General features: G+C 36.1%; 1 protein-coding gene across 1 annotated transcript in view; it reads left to right on the top strand.

Moving 5' to 3' along the window:
- The window catches only part of LOC141484654 (limbic system-associated membrane protein), a 100268-nt gene that overhangs the window by 45854 nt on the left and 30630 nt on the right, over positions 1–23784 (top strand). Inside the window, exon 4 of the mRNA XM_074179776.1 lies at positions 10268–10478. Coding sequence (XP_074035877.1) covers positions 10268–10478 — 211 coding nt within the window. The remainder of the gene's footprint in view (positions 1–10267; positions 10479–23784) is intronic.

The raw sequence follows: 23784 nt of genomic DNA, 5'->3' as shown, positions 1-23784 counted from the left end.
AAGCCAAATGGCCCGAAACCGGTCTGCAAGTGTGCCCGTTCGGGGTATTAGCCAGAGAAGTTCTCGTTTTCTAATAGGAGTCAGTCCAATAACCTACGCTGTAGGTGAGTTGAGACTAGCCAGAATGAGTTGTTCTTTCAGATAATTCGATTAACTGATGTCTTTGCGGGAAAAAGAAACCAAGGGGTATCAGCCAGAGTAGTAGTCGTTTTCTGATAGGTGTCATTCCAATAACCTAAATTATAAGTGACTTGAGACTGTCCTAAACGAGTTGTTCTTTTAGATAATTTGATTATCAGATGTCCTTGCGAGGAAAAAAGCACGATCTTCTTCAACCATGACTATCAGTGGACTGCTGACACGTGATGATGTAGTTCGAATAATCTGTTTCTCTTCAAAATCTGTTTTTCCGGTAATCAGCTGTCGCCCATATACGAACGACAACTCTCAGAAGTTGAGAAACTTGTGCGAGCTAAGAATCAACGAGGTTCTACCTTTTACCGTGTGATTCCTAACATGGAAAATGAATTTTCAAAAGAGACACTGAAATGAAGGTGAAATGTACTAATATTGAATTGTTCACTTTTTTATTTGAGAATTTCAACAAAACTTTCGAAAAACTTTTTTATTATTTCTACGTTTCGTTGAAATTTTGTCAATGATTGATTCTCTCAATTTGTATGAAAATCTTCTTGGCATTCCAACAAGAATTTTTCGAAAACAAGTAACTCTTCTGCGGAAAATATTTGGAACTGTCAAATTAGTCTCTTGTCTTTGTCCATTTCCAAATATTTTCATTTCATAAATCGAAATGAAATGGCCAATTACTTGCTCATACGTTTCGTTAATTATTTTCCTTGACAATAATGTGATGATAAAAAAAGCTAGAATGAATTAATTGAGCGATGCACAAATTCCAATTTAGAATTCTTAACTGCATGAGCGACTTTATAATAGACATAATTGAATTATCCAAGAGGCAATATATTTTGTTTATGAGCAGAACTCAGCAAAGTAGAATGAATATCCGAGCAATTTCCTCTGAATGCCAACTAATGAGGCAATATATTCTCATTGACCTTCTCCTCAACATTTTATAAAGGAATAAATTGACATCTTGAGGTTACAACTATGAGCAACATAAACAGAATTCTATTCAGACTAGAAAGATATTTTGAAGTTCTGGAATTTGCAGTGGAGGTTTGTCAGTTCATAAATTACTTATACATTCAAGAAAGTTGTTACTTCAGTCTCAGGCAGCCGGTTAATTTAGGATAACACGGACAAATATTCTCAGTTCAGAGGAAAATTGGTTGCTTTCTCTTTCCTGCGAATACTCAATGCAGAGAAAGGGTGTGTCTGGCTGGAGCAACATCAGATATAATAATAATGATAATGAATAGATTCAGAAAAGCTGAATACACTCAAATGAATTAATGAAATGGAAGAGGTTTTTTGTATTGAAGTGTATAATTTTTTGAATTCTTGCAAAGCGCTTTCGACTTTCGTCATCATCAGTACTCACCTGAAAGTGAGTTATCTAATTGAAAAGGAAATTTTGTGAAATTTGAAGTTGCAAAAAGTTTTTAATCTTTAAGGTTAAGAAATTTGGAAAATTGTTTAAGATTACTTACTTGTCAGGCAGCAGGAAGTATCAAAATAAGTACATGGCACATTTGTAATATTTGACTTATATAAAACAAAATAGGCTCATAGCCAAGAAAATACATTTTTGGATTGAGGCCATGTGGTTCAGTCAAAGTATTATATGAAGGAGGACAACTTGAGACAGGATGTGTCAAGTGTCATGTTGAAATAATGGTACCAACTTGAGAAGTGATCCATTATGGATTTAAAATAATAAAAGTCAATATTGAATAAAATGTATTTGCAATAATTAATAATTCATAATCCTTTCATGGAGGGAAAGGAAATCTCTGTTTGAGTTTACTTGAGTATTCAAACAATGATCATTATTGGAAAGTTCTTCAGAAATCTCCAACTCTTCAAAGAAGTCAAGTCTAAGGAAATTTTTATTATCTATTTTATGTAATATTTTGGAATTTCTATTGGGACTAAAGTTGTGATTGTTAAATTTTATGTGGTGGCCAAAAGCAGATTTGTCTGTCATTAATAATGATAATAATAACTTCATTCATTCGAAATTTTTCAGACAACATGAAAATAACAAGTGAATGAAGAAAAATGGCGATAAGAGCGAAAGTAATTGCTTCACATAATAGGAACAACACAATTTCAACAATTCAGTAAAACCAAGATATAATATACAGCTATGAAGTAAACTCATGGAATCAACGATAGTGAAATGGATGTATAAGAGTTTGAGATATAATTATTATTAAAAAACTAATTAATATAGTTCATTGTATGATTTTCACTAAAAAAAGGTTTTACAAAAACCGCGACACATGTTTTGCTATACAATAGCTGTATTCAATATATGTTGAATAGAACAATATCCTTGATGTCTATAAGAATTACAGAGTTGATAGAAAAAACCATTAAATTTTAAACAAAAGTTGAGCATTACGTGAATTCTCACTGCAAAATTATTATTCAAAATTTGAAATGAACATTCATACGTGTGCTACTTCAACTAAAGTCTCCACTCTATAATGAATCTCAATGTAGAGATGTGAGACAAATATTTGTTGATAAAATTTTACTTTATGTCAAAGCTAATAAAATTCAACTCTCTCCTCATGAACATTCTTATACTATACCAAAAGAGCTGATGCAATTTTCTTTCCCAGGAGTGAAAAATGTATAGGTCAACGGAGTGCAAATTACCTTGCTCCCAGAATATATAGTTAGTTACCAAATGAGCTAAAGAATATATCAGTTGATAAAAAAAAAATGAAAACGTGGATTGTCAGTAATAGACCAATAATCGATACAATTTTTAAGCAAAAACTAATTGAGAGAAAAAAAAACTTAATTACACCTATTACAACTGATTACAAGTATCTGTGTCTATATGTCGTGTTATCCAGTATTAAACGACGTTTCCCTGAAAATGTGAAATTAACCGCATTATGACTTAAAATAACCGATCTGAGAAAAAACCTTAGAATTAGAATGTGCTTCATAGTATGGTAGTTGTTTTGATACAAAGATACTTAGGTGATAGATATTACATTTTTTTCAATTATGTCAAACTCCAGATTTCACCATAATTATAATTTCGACTCTATATTGAATACTTGTACTCTTATATTAAACTTATTTTGTTACTGCCTTCATATACACATATACAAGTAGCTTTTGTAGCTACTTCTGTGGTTTTACCATGGTTATTCACCACTTATCCTAATTTAATGTGATACTGTATTTTCAAAAGAACTTCTTTATGTATTGATATATTGTTGACTGTGAATAAACCTTATTATTATTATTTATTTAATAATTTATTTTTTCACTCTAGTGTACGCTGGTCAGGCCCTATCCATCGAAGCCCCGATACATTCGGGAGGGCGCGCCAGCATTATCAACCAATGACCACTCCCCACAACGTGGGGTAAGTGATCATTGGGTCCGAGAATCATGTGCCCTGAGCAAGTGCAGTGAGCCAAGAACGACAGTCTTCTGCATCTGTGCGGCTAAGATTTCTGTCTAAGTGCGTCAAGCCAGTATGATTTTAAGATTCGAGAGTAGAGAAGACATCATTCCACCACGGACTCCAATAATCAGAACAACCATTTCGGCAGAGTGATCTGTTTATTCGTTTTTCTTGATTTTTTCTGACGATAAGCTATGATGAACACCTCAGTTTCCGACTTTAGCCCACGGGATCTGAGAAAAGCGATCGTCAGGCGCTTTGATAAGCCAAGCAGGCCTCTAATGTTATTGAAGAAGACCCCATGCATTGGCTTATCCTTTTGTTTCCGCAGAAGTAAAGTGATCTCTGCGGGTTTCATTTGGGTTTTTTCTGAACGGGTTCCAACTCGGTGACAGAGTTGTGGTCACCTCGTTCAGTGTCGAAAACTATACCGAGTTCATCAGCTGCTCGGGCAGCTACCCTAAGGAGGAATGCTTCAATTCCTGCTCTCTTATGGTCATGAACCATGCAGAGAAGGGGATATGAACTCCTGACGACTTTACAGGCTGTATCCAGTACCATTCTGTCATGTATACACTCCAAACTCAAAAGTACAGGGCCTCCCTGTTGTCGGAGGAAGTACAACCGTGGAACGGACGATTTGGGATGCAAACTCCTATAAAGATGCATCATTTTTCGGGTCTTTACGTCGAGTTGATACAGCTCCTTCCGAGTCCACTTCACTACTCCAAATGAGAAGAGTAAGATTGGAACAGCAAGCATATTTGTTGCAGCAACTTTGTGCTTTCCCGATAGTTCCGATGACCAGATCTGTTGAAGTTTGTGATGTTACTTGCCGCGGAGAGAGTTTTTCACTGCTGTTACCTCTTGTGAGTGGCGTTGTTCCACCCCGTGGTAAGTACCTATACGTCTCTCCGGCATCCAGATATTGTAGTATGCTTCCATCTGCGGGCTGCACATCCTCTCCGTAGTCTCCGCATCGCCCTCTTTTGAGATGGACCATTGCACATTTGTCTATCCCGAATTTCATACCGATAGCATGCGTGTACTCTTCCAGCACCCTCAAGGACTGATGGAAATCCTTCTCTCCAGAGGCATGAAATTCAAGATCATCCATATAAAATAAATGGGTGACTTTGTGTCTACGACTTCCGGGGTGCCACAGTTATACCCTCGACTATTTCTGAACGCAACGGATAATGGCAATAGTTAAATCCAGAAAAGAAGGGGACTGGGGAAATTGCCCTGAAATACACCCCTTCTGAAAGTGACCCACCCTGTTTGGAATCTGGCTTGACCGGATGTAATGGTGAAGCGAGTTCGCCAAAGTAGTATCAGTTGTTCAATGCCTCTCACTATTTTGTCGGGTACCGCAAGGCATCTGATTATTATTATTATCATTATTATTAATATTGTTATGTAGCATTTCATAATCATCAATAATTATCGAAGGTAACGAGGTGAATGAATAGATTATGCTTGGTCTTAAAACCAATTATTCCACATAAACCAGAACGCTCTTAGGTCACATGTGGATTGGTATTATCGCAAATTCAACAATTTTGTTTGTTCACTGAAGATAATTTTTCTATGGAAATTGGAGTCAGTTGCCAACTATTTCAGATCCCCTTCAGCGAACACACGTCGTTGTCTACGGTCGTTCACCTCCAGTTCCTGGGTCAGTTGAATTTTGTACGGGTGCAGGCCCAAGTCACGACGCAAAATTCGCCAAGTTCTTGTGACCGACGCAAAATCAGCTGCTTTGGATTCTCCCACACACTCTCAGAGACAGCGGTGGTGTTTTCGGCAGATCTTGCGTTTCATCGACATACTAGTGTTGGTCGATCCTTTGCTGAACCAATAAATTCGAATTTATCTATCACATTGCGAATGGTCCTCTTGGTAGGACGATTATGGCGACCAGAAAATGGGCGAAGCGCGCGGTACGTTGCTCAAACGGAACATCCGTTTTTATAAAATAGTTTTATCTTTTGTACGTGTTGTTGGAGGCTATATCAGTCCAAGGTGATTTGGCAAAACAGACTGAATAAATGGCAACTAGTTTGACGAATGTAGCTTGAACAAAATGGCCGTTATCAATTGTCAAAGTTCGGAAGTCCCTGCTGAAAGACCCCTATTGAGTATTTAGAAGGGAGATGAAAATCATGGATCGAAGAGTTACCTGTTGGGTTTGTGGATATTTTTTGGTATTCAAAAACCTCAATAATCCAATCAATTTATAGGATTACTCATTGAAAAACTAATTTAATTTCGAGAGCTCCTGAGTTGGAAGAAATCCAAAGCCACAAAATAGACATCTTTGGATATTCTGAGCATATGATCGTACCTTGAATCTGTATATCTTTTATATCCTGCGGTATCCCTAAAGCGCTATAGGAAGTTATCAACGAGTTTTTTGAAAGTTTCGTAAATTGAAATAAGTGACTCGTTGTCGAATTCAATATTTGAATTTGCAGTAACCGGCTTAACTCTCTGTATAATTCTAGAATGTTTTTACACTCAAACGAAAGAAATGACACAAAATAATTCAAGTTTGAATGAATTAAATCTGATGATACACTGAAATTAAATGAAAATTTGATAATGACCGAGTTGAGACATATTCACAAATTCCTCAGAAACATCTGTGAATTCTTTGAGTAATATATTCAATGGTTGAAATGTTTCAAATGAAGTTTCATTACTTATGTTGTTCAAGAATTTGTTATTCGTTTGTTTGACCCCAGTACTTGGAAATGCGAAAGCCAAGATAAGGAAAGTTACATCACTCGAGACTGTATTAACTTCCAGAAGATTGTACAAAGTTACATGAAGTTCGTGAGACACCGTTTAATCCTCTGTTGTCTCTTCCTTCCACCGTCGAAAGTGAGCACGGGCATTTCTCTGTTTGGCATGTAAATAAGGACCCAGTGTCTATTTATTTATTTTCGGCTCATTATAAATACCATCCTAACATATTCGGTGAAGAACTTGATCTCAAAAATAAACTTTCTTCTAAGATTGGAATATTTCAATTTTGTCTACTGTTTATTTTATATCTTTGAGAACATATTGGTAATGCAAATTTATTGTGGAATAGTTCATATGATGATAACAAATGTTAGCTAAATAACTTCAAATGGAAAGAATGGAGAATCCTATAACTGATTTTTATGCCCCTCTTCGATAACACGTGCCAAAATTCCATACTTGATAATAATTGTTCCTATTGTTATGAAACAAAATTCTTTCGAGTGGCAGAATATTTTATGCATGAGAGCTTCGATTTCAGGACCACATTTGAATTATGAAAAAAGTATTTATGCAAACATCATTTATAATATCTGTTAGGATCAAACATTCTCTTATCACTTCATTTTCCAGATTGACACCTCCGTTTCCAGATCTATACCTTTTAGGTTTTTTCAGTGAATATTAGATTTATAGCGTATACATTTTCTCCAGTGAATATTAGACACTGATGTAACGTTACGATGGAAACTAATGGGCAATTCTTGATTACAGGTAAATGGCTAAAGGCTGTGAATTTATTATCAAAACTAATCTATTATATACGAAGAACGTTCCAGATAATTATCAGTAGTTAATTGTCAATATTCTTTAATCATAGTTATGACTCTTCATCACAATCCCAATCGCTGTCACTATCTTCATCGAGTTGAACCAATATAATCGAATTTCCTTGTTTTCAATTTTCAATTTTCAATAAGAAAAAATTTATTATTCAATAATTCAGAAGGAAGGACCCAATAAGATTTATCTATATCAATCAAATTATAGTTCATTTAGTTTCTGTTAAAACAACGATAAAAATAAAATAAAAACAACTATAAAAATTAATTGGCGCTCCGGGGCAACTTCATTGATTCCAGTGGCGCATTTGCTTTTTCAGCTGCAGGAAAACCTGGAAAAACCTGCAGTATCACATCATCTGAAGATCTTGATCTAACAATGTCCTCTCTCTTATAAAACAAAATGTAGGGTGTCTCCAGAGGCTCCAATGAATTCAATGCATCGCCAGAACACTTCGAGACACGACTATCGTCAAACTTAAACCAGTCCGTTTTGTCTTTGACCAAGGCGTAATAATGACCAAATTCAACGCCAGAACCACAGTGAACAATGACTGCATGAATATTATAATAGTGGTCTGCTAGGTTCAAATGTTCATCTATTTCGAACCTTCCGAAGAGTTTCTTGCTTCCGTTAGAGGTTGATTCTTTTTTGAAAATCATCAGTGTTATTATTAGATTGACTAGTGCCTCAGCTATACTTGTTTCCTTATAACAGTCAGTTACTTTTGGACATGTTCGACAATACAGTCGATCATCACATGTTAAAAATTCCATTTTCAGATGATTTAACAATAAACTTTGCACGGACTGGTTATTAGTCATATTAGGAAAAGCTAGATGAAGTTCCAGAAATTCGGTTTTCGGTACTTTCTGAATATTTACCACACAGTTAACAAGTGAGGATTTTTTCAGCAAAGGATTCACAAACACAAGACGAGATGGGCTGTACGGAATCATTCAGTCCAGAGCGGTCAGGAGTATTGATTTTGTTATTATTTTGCTCACGAAGAGTATTCAACAAGAACCCCAAGAATTCTGAACAATCCTCTTGTTGTCTTAACGAGTATCTAGTGGACTTCAAAGACTCCAGGAAATCGGTTAGAGGGAAAAATGATACCTTCTTACGAAACTGAGTTTGATGAATAAGTAGGAAACATTCCCGTTCTCGTTCATCATCAAAACTACGTTCTTGAAATTCTTCGTCATGAACAACACTTGTGAAATGCTATTCATGTAGCAAGTGTTTCCTAAATCATCCAATCCAATTTTCTCCTCTAGATTTTCAGGACAACTATCTACTGATTCGTAAGGAAGAACATGTTTCACAGAATCTCCATAAGAACCATTCCTCGAGCTGCGATTGATACTTCCAAGTGAAGAACGGTTTCGTAGAGGGACCGATTCGGCTCTTGCTTCATGAAGCTCTTCCATTGAAAGGGAACCAGTTCTACGAGGACTGCAACTCATATTTGGGGGGCAAAAATGACCTGAGTCCACTGACCGCACTGAAAAAGAAGAAGGTGGATCAACCACTTATGAAAAACCTCCACTTTTTGAATTGAATGAAAATAACCATATATAATTGAGAAAAATCACATGTCTATTTTCATTCAAAAACTGTTCAAAAAAGTGTAAAAATCAAATTTATCCCAGCAAATCATTTATTATATGGAAAAATGAAAAATCAGAAGAAAAATATATTTATTTTGACAAAATAGAAATCAGTAGAGCAAAGGAAATATAAAACATCAAAGATCAAACTATTTTTACAATCTGCTCTTAACTATCGAGAAGTTGAATGGAGTGAACCAAATACAAATGATGAAAGTTCAACAAAACTTTGTTTCTGATCGAAAGTGAAATTGGATCATTAGAAGGCCATAGAGAAATTCTCCGAAGGATTTGTTGAAGAAAGAAGCAGATGTGATTGAAGTAGAACTTCTTCAGCTCCATCTATGCTCCAAGTATACATAATATATATATATATATATATATATATATATATATATATATATATATATATATATATATATATATTAATTTTCTACAGATTTTTGAATTCATTTTGGGTTTTCATTGATAAATTGACATTCTTGGATACATTTTTCATTTTTATTCATTATTTCCATTATCGATTTACTGTGGTTGATTGTTTATAATCTGTTTATAATGTGTTTTTCCGTTAATCAGCTGTCGCCCCCATACGAACGACAACTCTCAAAAGTTGACAACTTGTGCGAGCTGAGGACTAACGAGGTCTTACCTTTTAACGTGTAATTTCTAACACGGTTGCCGAATCATTCCAGCTTCAACCAGATAAATTCCCTCGAGAAAAATATCTGGTCGAGGCGGGAATCGAAACCACGATCTTTTGATCGTGAGTCGGACGCACTACCACCGCGGCCAATTCCACAACATTGTAAGTACGATGTCCGATGCATTAGACTTGAAATGGTGTGGTGGTGTGACAAATGAGATTACATATTTTTTCGAATGAAAATTAGAAACATATCTAGAGAAAACTGCATAGATTGTTGTTCCATGATATGTGGTAGGATCATTCCGGTTATTATTCATTTGTAGTTCCAGTTTATCTTGTAGAAAATTCACCAAATTTCGAAACCTCGTGCTAGAATCAGTGGCAACGTATGATACTTTTTTTTTTATTCTTCAGAGCCTACTCAACCGCAAATGTGTGCTCGCCCCCCTCTTTCTCTTGCCCCTACAGTCATACGGAACACAACACTCTCCTTCCATCTTCCCTAACGTATACCTCCCTTTCAACTTCTGTTTGTCTCGCCTGATCACACTTTTTGTAATGCTCTAGTCACGCATCCACCATCTTCAACAAGCGCGCGTGAAAAAGTTTCACTTCAAAACCAGTATTCAACTATCATAGTTATGATTATGAGGCAATCTCAGGTTTATATGAATATTAGCTCAACTACTCTTGTAGGCGAAGCGTTGAAAATCTCACTGAAAATCAACAATATGACGATATTTTTCATTACCCCAAACGAAATTGATGTGATGTTTTATTCTTTTGATTGATAATTGAGAAGTATTGAAAAATACCGTTTTTTTGTTGCAGGTATCTTGGGTACGGAAACAAGACTACCATCTCCTCACCGTGGGTCTAACCACCTACAACACGGATGACCGCTTCATGGTGGAGCACGTCCGCCACCTCCAGAATTGGGGGTTGCTCATCAAGAAGGTGCAACCGTCCGATGCGGGGCTTTACGAGTGTCAGATCTCCACCCACCCTCCTACCAGTATTGTCGTGGAGCTTAGAGTAACAAGTGAGTTTTCAAGTTCATTTCATGCTCGAGTGGAATATTCCCTGCAGTAAATCGAGCCATTTATTAAATCGAGAAACTTTAATGTACTCCCAACTTTGCTACGAAATGAAATTCAACGGGCATTTTACTAGCTATAACTTGCGATTGGAATAATCGTGTCTCGGAGTGAACTTATAGTACCATAAAAAAAGTTATTGGAAAAGAAAGAAATTTATTCTACTACTAATATTAAATTCGATCAGGTGTGTGGAAAAAAATTGGGTAATGAAAAACTCAAATATATTCATATAAATGCGAAAGTCTCATTCATCTTAATTTCTTCTTACTGGTGAGTCCTAGGAAGCTGGAATTTGATATGATGGTGCTTCTCAGTCTTAGATGCGATAAAGAAGGATTTCTAAATACAAAAAATGTAAGAATCTTTTAAAGAAAGGAAGGAAGTAATCAATTTAAAAATAAGTAACTCTATACATGCATGTGTAGATCATGCAAAGAAGCAAACTGGAAAAAAGTCCTCCTGAAACAGCTACTTTCATATAAACATTGAATTACACGAAAGAAAAAATAATTCTTCTGAAACGAATACTTTTATATGAACACTGAATTATACAGAAGATACTTTTCTTTACTAAGTTTGTATTTCAAACATTTGTAATGGAATAAAATCAGATATCATTCAGAAGAGTTCTACTTAAAATGAATGGTAATAAATTGCACTCATATGGAACACTGTCATCCTCACTGGTAGACACCGATGTTTCGCCGTAAGACACTTACTCCGAGGCTCTTCAGTACCAAATTGAATAATATTATAGAAAAAACACACAATTCATTCATGAATTACGATTTTTTATGTCATGGAATAAGTTTGATCTACTTATGTCATCTATGACATCGTAATGACATTCATTCACCTATTTGATTCAATCCCAGCCAAGAGGAATCTTATTTGAACTGAAGGGGTTATATTTTTAGGAGTGATTGATTTTTGGGAAAGACAGTTTTTGGCTTCCTACTAATCCATCTTGATACGAAAAAATGTGGAAGATTCACACATTTTTTGTATTTTTTTGTATCAAGATGGAATTTTTGGGAAAAAAAGTTTTTGGCTTTCTACAACTCCATCTTGATACACTGTTTTTTCATGCCTTATGGGTTGTTATAATCTTGGACAATATTGAAGGGTATGTGTGTGAAGGATTCCATATATGAAATAACCTATCCGAAAAAAAAAACACTCTGAACTTGAGTACATAGATATTCGTGTACCATCAATCATGAGTACAGATCATTTATATACACAAGTATATACTAGTGAAACCACCACCGACAACTTCTACAACCATGAAGCATGAGTGTCCCGAATCAAGTAAATCGCACACCTCGCTGTCAAAGTGTCTCATTCTGACTGAACTAATCACGGCAACCGTCTGCTCAGGGTTCAAGTTCGAAATGCCAACCGCTAGGTGAGTAGCAGAATGTCTTGATCTCACAATGACCTTCAGGAGATTTTCGTGCATTCTCCCATCGCTGGCTCCTATTGTGGACTAAACGCTTTAACTGATTGTTCTTATAATGTCAGAAACCCCCACCACTCCAGAGTAAATCTATAAAATTTCATTCAAGATCACTCGAGTTCAAGGTCAAAGTCGAAATACATGTTCAAGGTCGTATGACATGTTAATAGCTTAGGGTCGCTTAAGACTTTCAAGGTCATAAGACGTGAATATAGCTCAACGTCGTGTAACGACAACGACGTTGATTTGTATTTTTATATTTTGAGTTGATCTCATCAGCATTATTCATTTGGTCCTGTCACCCAAAATTTATTCATTCAGGAAGAAATATCAACATTATCGCTTTCAATGACACAAGCAGATACCACTACCTAGATGATGAAACTCATTTCAACGAATATTGTCCTAATTGATGATCAGAAAGGATCACTTCTGGCCTTTCGGTTCATATATATTCCTTATCGAGAATGAAAAGCTTCAATATATTCGGCACCTGTACAACAGAACCAATATCTCCAGAATAGAAGGCAACACTGATATCTTTCAACACCTACTCATATATCTGCATATAAGCTATTTCTTTCACTTGGTCAAAGAATACCAAGGCACATTCTTGCTGGACATGATGGACTTCTCGATCTCCTCCTTCAGCCTACTTCACATAAAGGAAGCAAATATTGAGTTCTTGTATAAACCCAAATTCGAAAAGTCCTCGTGTGTGAGCATATCTCTAGGGTGTAACTAAATAAGTGTGAAACATTCAAGAAGGTGATTTCTGATCGACATATAAAGAAATTTCATTGGTGCATCCCTTGTTAAGATACAGCCCCTCAAAGGGAGTACATAAAATTTGTATAACAATTTTTTTCACAAGCAGTAAAGAAGTTACAATAGTGAAATCAATCTGACGTTTTGTACTACCAAAAAGACACTCAGCCACAAATGTATTTGGTTTACCAATGGTTGTAAGGGGTGGAAAACGCAACCCCTAAAATTTATTTCCAATGTAACTTTTTGTCTTATCATTTGTTCACCATTTGAAAATTAATTCTGAACAAAATATTTCTCCTGGGTTTTTATACATCGTCATAAATGCAATAATACGAAACTAATATATCTAGTAGGACGCTATTAGTGATAGTGACAATTGAATTGGTATGACGCTGTCAGTTTGTGAATTTTCGAAATTAAATTAATACTAATTGTGTGTTGTTGTTCTGTTCCTAATTTGTTACTTCAATAATTCACTTGTTATTGAAATGACATACACAAATGAGGAAATGGCTGATATCCATTACGTTTACGGTCTGTCGCAGGGGGAAGGGTTAAAAGCTTTTAGAAGATATGCTGAAATGTATCCTCAACGGCAGCATCCTTCACATAGAATATTTGCTCGACTTCATCAACTATTACGAGAATATGGTTCATTAGACAAAAGAACGCTGGATTGTGGTCGCCATCGAGAAGTACAAACACCACAGCTTGAGGAAGCAGTACTTAATTTGATTGAAGAACAACCGACTACCAGTACTAGAAAGATTGCTTTCCAGATAAATGTTGATCATATGACGGTATTTTGAATTTTAAAAGAACAACTTTAATACCCTTACCATCTGTAACGAATACAGGCACTGTTACCGTGAAACTTCTCGAACCGTTTTGCAATTGGATGCTGGAAATGATTAGAAAAAATTATGACTTTCTGAAGACGATAGAATTCACAGACGAATGTAGTTTTTCTCGGGACAAGATTATTAATTTTCATAATTAGCACATATGGGCTGATGAAAACCCTCACGCTATTGGCGAAACTAACCATCAAGAACAGTTTTCTCTTACCGTGTGTCTCGGAGTTATTGGGGATGATTTAATTGAGCCTCATTTTCTACCTCCACGATTGAATGGTGAGCCATACGTTCAATTTCTGAGAGGAGTGCATCCAGTACTGCTGGAGGAAGTTCGTTTGGGCGTCAGAAGGGATATGTTTTTCATGCATTTAACTGAAACATATGCAAATCAGTGGATAGGTCGAGGAGGACCACAGAACTGGCCCGCTCGATCCCCGGATCTCAATTCTCTCGATTTCTCTATTTGGGGCCATTTACAGCATTTGGTTCATCGTACTCCTGTTCGCGATGTAGAGGACTTAAGAAACCGCATCATCGATGCGTGCAGGGTAATCAGAGATACTCCAGGAATATGTGAGCGAATACGTGGCCCAATGCGCCAACGTCTAGACGCATGCGTGATGTCTGAAGGTAGACATATTGAACATTTACTATGATTTCTACATGTTGTGTGTTTTGTTATTATTAAATTAGTTTTGTTCATTACCTCTGTAGTTGTTCGTAAATAAATTTTTTTGCTGCGAACTGGTTTATTTTGGGCAAAATACCCACGAGACATTTTTTGTTTAGAATGAAACAGGCTATAATAGGAAATAAATTTTCAAATGGTAAACACATGATAAGACAGCTACCGGATATGTGCAATTTATAATGACATTCACGAGCCCATGAAACGAGATGAATTCAATCATTTTGATACCAATTTCAAACGATTCTCATTATCTTCAAATTATTTACAACCCAATAACCTATTACAAATCTATAAATAGTCATAATATTTTAAGATAATCAAATTCCTTTGCGTACTAGGCACATTTTTGAGGTTAAGTGGAAGAGCAATTAAATCATGACATCATGTAAATTGAACTTCGCCTTTTATCTTCATATAATAAATGAAGTGAACCTGATTAATTTACTTCAAATGTATTAAAAGATGATAAAGACGATATTATTATTATTATTATCAAATCGCATTCTCATAGACTCTACCACTTAGTATATCGAAATGATCCGTGAATATTTCAGATCATGTTCTCAGTAATTTTCCGTTACTCTACATTAAAGTCACCATTTCCATCAATCTTGCCCCTGACACTCACCTCCTGAAAGCGTCACTTACCGAAAACTGATGAAACCGTTTCACACTATGAAGCCTAATTCCTATTAAACATTTCCACTTTTTCCACCTCGGCTCCCGAACTCTCATTTTGCTCCGCACCAGCCTCTACCTTCGCCTTGGCCACAATCCCAAACGGCTTGAGACCCCTGGGCATGCCAGCTTCGAAAGAATAATTCATTGTGAACGACCTACATAATGCATAAAGTGCACAAGACTTCACTGAAACGGGTTATCTGGTGAGATTGGAGTTCATAATGTGAAAATTCACATGAAGATTTTCCGTTTCTACATGGTTTGAAAGCCGCACAAAAAGCATCATTGGAAAACCTATCGGTTGGTACATAAATGATGAATTTGTGTTCGGATAAACTCGGCTTTGCTGGAAGCGGTAATAAAATCTTTTCAGAAAACTAAATGAAGAAAAAGAGTTTTCTCTACTCTACTTCATTTTGCATTGGTGAGAGGTAGGTCTTTTATATTGTGTAAAACTCCTATGTATTTCGTATATAAGCAATGCAGCTTCAATATCATTGAATGAATAAGCTATTAAATGATTCAAACAGAAAATTTTTGAGAAATTCGATAGAGTTCTGAACGAATTCAAAAGTAAGATATTTTTAGGTGAGAGTAATTTCTTGGAAAAAAATCTTTTTGGGTTTCTCCTGCTGAAACCACATGTCGTTGGTGTCCAAATCATTCAATTGTGCTCGTCATTGAAAGTGATTGCCTGGCCAACGTCGTTCTCAATGTAATGTGGATCGATGACGCTGTTAGCCCGAAATCCACACAAAACACTGACTTTTTCGAGATGCATTAGACGCTCTTGAATCTCATGTGGATCGGTATTGTTTCGAATTTGACAATCTCATTTGTTCACGTACTCATTCATCGTAAAATGGGCCCCATCGCTGAATATGATTTTTCGATGAAAATTATGGTCCATCTCCTCCAGCTTACACATGTCGTTTTCCATGGTCGTTCACCTTCAGTTTCCTTTTGAAAGACTCTATAGTAGTTGTATTACCATTTGCCGAGTTTCCTTTCGGAAATCGTGAAATCAATCACCGAGGTATTTATAGTCATTATGATTCAAATTATTTGGGTATACAGGGTGTAACTGAATAAGTGTAAAACATTCAAGGAAGTGATTCCTCATCGAAAAAAAAATAGGATCTTTCATATAAAGAAACTTCATTGGAGCATCCCTTGTTAAGATACAGCCCTTAAAGGGGGTACATAAAATTTGTATAACAATTTTTTTCAAAAGCACTGGAGAAGTTACAATATAGAAATTAACCTGACGTTTTGTACTACCAAAAAGACACTTAGCCAGAAATTTATTTCTTTCACCCCATGGTTGTAAGGGGTTGAAAACGCAACCCCTAAAATTTATTTTCAATGTAACTTTTTGTTTTATCATTTGTTTACCATTTAAAAATTCATTTCCGATAGCCTGTTTCATTCTAAACAAAAAATTTCTCCTGAGTTTTTTGCCCAAAATAAACCAGTTCGCAGCAAAAAATTATTTTACAAACAACTACAGAGATACATCGTTATAAATTCGAACTGGATTTATTATTATTTTGTAGTTAGTACCTGCATTAAACGATTGAAGGGTAATAAACAAAACTGATTTATTAATAACAAAACACACAACATGTAGAAATCATAGTAAATGTTCAATATGTCTACCTTCAGACATTACGCATGCGTCTAGATGTCGGCGCATTGAGCCACGTATTCGCTCAAATATTCCTGGAGTCTCTCTGATTACCCTGCACTCATCGATGATGCGATTTCTCAAGTCCTCTACATCGCGAACAGGAGTACGATGAACCAAATGCTGTGAATGGCCCCAAATAAAGAAATCGAGAGGATTGAGATCTGGGGATCGAGCGGGCCAGTTCTGTGGTCCTCCTCGACCTATCCACTGATTTGCATATGTTTCAGTTGAATGCTGACGTGCTACTTGACTAAAATGGGCGGGAGCCCCATCAAGCATGACGTCCAAAGAAACTTCCTCCAGCAGTACTGCATGCACTTCTCTTGAAATTTGAACGTATGCCTCACCATTTAATCGAGGAGGTAGAAAATGAGGCCCAAATAAATCATCCCCAATAACTCCGAGCCACACGTTGAGAGAAAACTGTTCTTGATGATGAGTTTCGACAATAGCGTGAGGGTTTTCATCAGCCCATATGTGGTAATCATGAAAATTAATAATTTCGTCCTGTGAAAAACTACATTCGTCTGTGAATTCTATCGTTTTCAGAAAGTCACAATTTCTTCTAATCATTTCCAGCATCCAATTGCAAAATTCAAGACGGGTCGGAAAGTCTCGCGGTAACAGTGCCTGTACTCGTTGCAAATGTTAAGGGTATGAGAGTTGTTCCTTTAAAATTCGAAATACCATCATATGATCAACATATAGCTGGAGAGCAATCTTTCTAGTACTGGTAGTAGGTTGTTCTTCAATCAAATTGAGTACTGTTTCCCCAAGCTGTGATGTTCGTACTTCTCGATGGCGACCACAATCCTGCGTTCTTTTGTCGAATGAAACATATTCTTGTTATCGTTGATGAAGTCGAGCAAATATTCTATGTGAAGGATGCTGCCGTTGAGGATACATTTCAGCATATCTTCTAGAAGCTTCTAACCCATTTCCCTGCGACAGACCGTAAACGTAATGCATATCAGCCATTTCCTCATTTGTGTATGCCATTTTAATAACAAGTGAATTATTAAAGTAACAAATTAAGAACAGAACAACAACACACAATTAGTATTAATTTAAATGCGAAAATTCACAAACTGACAGCGTCATACCAATTTAATTGTCACTATCGCTAATAGCGACCTACTAGATAGATTAGTTTCGTATTTTTGCATTCATGACGATGTATCTCTGTAGTAGTTCGTAAAATAATTTTTTGCTGCGAACTGGTTCATTTTAAGCAAAAAACCCAAGAGACATTTTGTGTTTATAATGAAACAAGATTTCGGAAATAAATTTTAAAATGGTAAACAAATAATAAGAAAAAAGTTACATTGGAAATAAATTTTAGTTGTTGCGTTTTCCACCCCTTACAATCATGGGGTGAACTGAATAAATTACTGGCTAAGTGTCTTTTTGGTAGTACAAAACGTCAGGTCAATTTCAATATTGTAACTTTTTCAGTGCTTGTGGAAAAAATTGGTATACCCCCTTTAAGGTGCTGTATCTTAACAAGGGATGCTCCTATCTTTTTTCCGATGAGGAATCACCTCCTCAAATGTTTTTCACTCATTGAGTCACACCCTGTATAATAAGAATAGTGTAGAAATTAGGTCAATTATTATCGAACATGCTCAAAGAAGCTATTTTATAGTAATACACGTATAGTGCTTTCGTGAACTATTGAGAGAGACTTTCACAATAAAATTGTATGCAGGGAGTTCCAACAAAAACTTGAACCCCTCTGCAAGTCAGAAACGTTCAATCGAAAATTTCAAAGAACACGTCAATTTTTAATTCTAGGAGGACTGATTCAAATACGTAACTTCACCCCCCTGCGGACAGCAACTAACCCCCCTATTTTTTTCAATGGCATGGGGAGGGAGTGATACAACATTTTTGAAGTCTTTTGTCTCTATTATTACTGTGATTTTTTTCGAAATTAGTTCGTTCGTTATTGAGAAATTGAATGTCGAACGTTTTATTTAAGAAAAAACAGAAAAATCGCTGTCGCTCATTTTATTGAGGAAGCAACGAAAATAATATCAATGTCATTAGTAGTGAACGTTTCGAAATGGACGACTCTGTTAGTTTTTTCTGCACTGGTAGTTTTTGTTGAATCTAGTTGTCGCAGAAAAAAAAGTAGATAGTTGGTTACTGTCACTTCTTCACAAATTATTATACAGTCATCCTTGTTCTCTGTGTTCCAACATGGTTCATTCTACTGAAGAAAGAATGAAAATTGTTGCAACTTAGTATCGAAATAATGTGCTGAATCTGCTGCAACAATTTATAATACGAATCATCTAGACGATAACGGGAGCCATCAATACGTTAAACAGTTAATGGATAAATTTCAAACTTCAGGTTCTGTTAACAACAGAAAACATGAAGTATCCCGTCCTGTCAGGAATAACGGGGTTGAAGTTGCCGTTTCAAGATATGTGCAAATAGATAATCGACAATGTATCAGACAAGTAGCTGGACCATCTGATGTATCAGCTACTAGTGTTTTTCAGATTTTGAAAGACTAAAAATTTCATCCTTTTAAACTGAGGCTATCAGGAATCATACGAAGATGATACTGATCGTCGGCTTCTGTTTTTTGAGGTGATCAGCGAGAAATTGACCAATAACCCAAACCTATTATACACATGTTTTTCAGACGGAAGTTGTTTCATGTTGAATGGTGAAGTGAATAGACATAATTGTCGTTATTGAAACGATGTGAATCCTCATTTTTTATGGAAAAACATTCACAAACTCCATAAAAATTTAATGTCTGGGCCGAAATTCTTGGTAATCATATTATTGGACCATTTTTTATTGAAGGTGATCTCAAAGGAGACACATACCTAAATCTATTACAAGACTGTGTAGATTATATGATTACACAAATTTTATAGAATATTACAATTCAGTAGAAAATGAAATAACAGTCCAGCAGGATGGTGTACCCCCTCATCCTGATGGTCGGGTGAGGCAGTTTTTGGACGAACGTTTTCCAATGCGTTGGATCGGCAGAAGGGGTCCAGTGGAGTGACCAGCTAGATCACCTGATCCCACACCGATGGACTTCTTTCTGTGGGGACACCTGAAGTCGAGAGTGTACTCTACTGAGCTGATAAATCTAGAAGACCTGCGACAAAGAATTGTTCGGGAATGCCGATTGCTGACTCCGGACATCTTGAATAATGGAAGGAACGTTTTCGAGAGTAGCCTGTATTATTGTCTGAAACTAGGTGGAGGTCATTTCGATCAATTATTCAGTTGATTTGGTTTCCATTGATATTATTTGTTGTTTATTTCCTCATTGGAATGAACGACAGGGAATTTTCCGTTTTTTCTTAAACGAAACTTTCTAAATTCAATAAATTGATGGATGTAGCCCTTACTACGTGTTAGAAAATTATAATGAACAAAAGAGAATTGAAACTTCCTATTACGTTTTTTAACACTTTTTGTAACTATCGTTACTGCAGTTTCGTCCTATAAGGACATTTTAATGTATAAGTTTGAAAATGTCCTTATAGGATGAAACTGCAGAAACGTTAGTTACAAATAAAAGTGGTAAAAAACATAATAGAAAGTTACAATTCTCGTTTCTTTGCTCAACATCCAATGTCTCAATAACGAATGAACCAATTTGGAAAAAAATCACAAAAGTAATAGAGGGACAAAATACCTTTCAAATGATGTATCACTCGACCCCCCATGCCATTGAAAAAATAGGGGAGGTAGTTGCTGACCGCAGGGGAGTGAAGTTTCGGGTATGATTTTCATATCATTATCAGTCTACCTGAAAATGAATATTAACATGTGCTTTGAAATTTTTGATCATACGTCCGTTTCTGACTTAGAGTGGGGTCAAGTTTTCGTTGGAACGCTCTATACATCAGTGAATACAATAGACTTTCGGCGAGTTCCACGAATAATGAAAAAATCACACTATAATTTCTTCGTGGAATTTCATTGGCTAAGCCTTAGTTGTTCAATTCACAGAATTATTCAGTTACTTTCTACAAAAAATGAAGTAACTTAATGATACTCAGGATGATCGCGATCTTGAAATATATCAGGAACATCCAGTTCATGACTTTCATGGACTTCTCTCATCACAAGCTGAAATGAATGACTATGTCGATAAACGCAGCAATTCTGAAAGAGACGTCAAACAAGTAATGGTTCCGTGAGTAGATCAAAAGCCGCAAAGGTAATTGGCAATCGACGAAATGATTGGTTGTCAGTCATCCGCATGGTATGTGAAAACGACATGAAAGTTTGTAAGCGATTTTTAACGAGAGAATCATATCGAGATTTTAAAAACAATGTAGTTCTCATGTATTTGTTTGAAGGTGGTTAACCCAAAGACGATTGTGGATACTAATAATCGAAACGTCGTGAAGTAACTTGGTTTAGAATCTTTTAATTTTATAGTTTTGATTTTCATTTCTTGGTAATAATTTTTTAATTTCTCAGCTCGTGTTAATAGTTCAATATTCTTTGTAATTTTGGTTGTAGCTTGTATGTTGTTTCATTGTAATTTCAGTTTTTTGCTTAATGAAATTGTATTTTCAGCTGATCTTTTTAATTTTTTACAGATTCTTTCACGGGTTTTGAATCAATCTATATCATATTAGACAATATAAGTCCGAACTGATGAAATGTCTCATGTATTTGTAGTGATTTTTCAGCCATGCTCCAGGAGACCTTCCTAAATGTAGTTTGTGCTCTACAATATACACTTTTCGAGTACTGCGGTTGCACCGATGAGCATATGATAAATTGGAGATGATTGGATAGATGTGAAAACAAAATTTTATTGTTACTTGAATATTCATTTAGTAGGGAACGATGTGAATGACAGCTAATTTTTTCTTGGAGAGAATAACTGCTTCACTTTTGTGTTTCAACAGAACGATAAAAATCTCTTGAATATCAAAATCAATTTGTAGCTTCGTTCCTTGAGTTCAATCTTTTCAAGTAGATTCCATGATCTGAAGTCAAAAATATATGAGTAATAAACAATGTTGATTGGGATCATGATGTGTAAGCTTCTTCTGCTGGTGTCAAACAATTTGTCGGTTGTTTTCGGGTTTATCAGGTATGGTCTGCAGGTTTTCAAAGTTAGAGTTTCGTCTGCTACTTCGGCAGACATTATAAAAGGTGATGCAGCAAAACTAGAAGTGATCTATTTTGCTGCGACCGTTGCCGCATCGCCTTCGATACTATCTACCGCAGTGGTAGACGAAATGCAGTTATAGAAACGTGCAGGCTGATGAAACCGTCTTGTAATATAATTTTGGCGGATTCAAGACACTTGTCTTGATCCCACATTCGCATCACAAGTCGAATCACTTATTTCTGTCATAACAGTACAACTTCATGGGATCTGTCCTATACTGTTATTCAAAGTGCTGATGAGGTGATAAGACAAGTTTCTCACTCCAAAACTTAGAAGTACAACATTGAGGATGATAGTGTTTGATGTGGTTGATATAAAGATCAATACTCATTCATCTATCAGATTGTGTAGCGCTCCTATGAATGATATCTGCTTTGATTCGATAACAAATGTTTATAGTGGAAACTGAATAGAAAACGGTTTTTCACGCTTATATCCGAATTAAACTTCTGTGAATGCACTATATCTGTTTGAACAGTTTTTACTGTTATTTTTTCCTTCGGAACTGCATTATTTTTTCAATGATGGAAAAGCAAGAAGATTTCTACAAAAAACTGTTGTCTTCTGGAAATAGGTATGTCTTTTTCAATTCAAATTTCATGTAAAACTTTATGCAGGTGTAAAAGGGTCAAAGTTTTGGTTTATCCCGAAAAGTTACTGCGTGGATTAAAATTTTACTTCAGTAATATCCATCAGTAACCCGCGCATTTGATGATCATGTCTATCAAAAAGAGCTAAGAAATGTACATATACTCACCACAACGTTTCGTTGGCCAAATATATGTGTTCGTTTTCAGAATAAATCAAATTCAACTTTTTTCCTTCGTCGAGTTTTATTCTCAAATTTTTTCGATATATGTCGAAAGTGTCCTAGAATGTGGAAGATGTTGATGTTATTGTTTGACTTTGGAAACACTACATGTTCTACAAGGTATTCGCTGATATTTCGCTGATATTCGTTGCAATTTATCCACCTATATTTCTTTCTTCAAGACGGGTTGGAGCTGTTTGGAAAACACACGTCTCCAGATATAATAATGTTGATTTTCGAGATTACGTCACTTAGCTCATTATTCGATGGCCATCATTTTCATCTTGTGCCAATCCACTCCATGATCAGAGTCGGAGTTCAAAATGTTTTCTGACAATCTTATCCGTCGCGGCAATGTCGATCCCTTCGACCGTTCCTGCACCGCCTTTGATAATGTATACCACAGTAGCAGACGAAACGTCAGGCAAGAAAACCTGTAGACCACGACTAATGAACCTGTAAACATTGTATTGCGTGCATTTCGAAAGCCCATAAGAAACCTCGTGTCTGGTTGAGATACGTTGACGACACCTTCATAATATGGAACCATACGAATACTGAACTAAACGCCTTCCTGAAAAATATCAACATCGTGAGACTTTCCATAACTTTTACAATGGAGAAGAAAGTCCACAACGAATTGCCATTCTTAGACGTATTAGTGAAGTGGGCCGAAACTAAGTAGGAAACATCTGTATTCCGAAAATCCATTCAAAGTGGACAGTATCTGAACCACGAATAAAACCACCATCAATCTACTGAAAGAGACGAGGAATCATCAAAACTCTATTAGACTGTGCTTTCTTGCTCTGTAATACGAAGGAAGGTCTTGAAAAGGAACTAGACATCATCAAAAATGATCTCCAACGGAACGGCTACTCGAAAGTGAAACGCAGGAGACAGCAGGAGCCTCGCAAAGAAGAGAAGTCGTCACAACCACTGCTTGTACTTTCCTAGATCAAAAGATTATCGGAAAGGATGAGAATAATTGGTTTCAAGTACAACATCAGAACCTGCTTCAGATCCGGAAACACTATCCGTAGCAGCCTCACGAAAACTAGGCTATCAAGCGCGGACAGCGATGCCGAAAATTACATTCACCGGATACCCTG

This window comes from Leptinotarsa decemlineata, unplaced genomic scaffold, assembly GCF_025532065.1.
Source record: "Leptinotarsa decemlineata unplaced genomic scaffold, Ldec_3_MD MMD2_tig00026282_RagTag_RagTag, whole genome shotgun sequence".
Taxonomy (NCBI): Eukaryota; Metazoa; Arthropoda; class Insecta; order Coleoptera; family Chrysomelidae; genus Leptinotarsa; species Leptinotarsa decemlineata.
The sequence above is the reverse complement of the archived record's forward strand: the minus strand, read 5'-3'. Positions and strand labels throughout refer to the sequence as shown.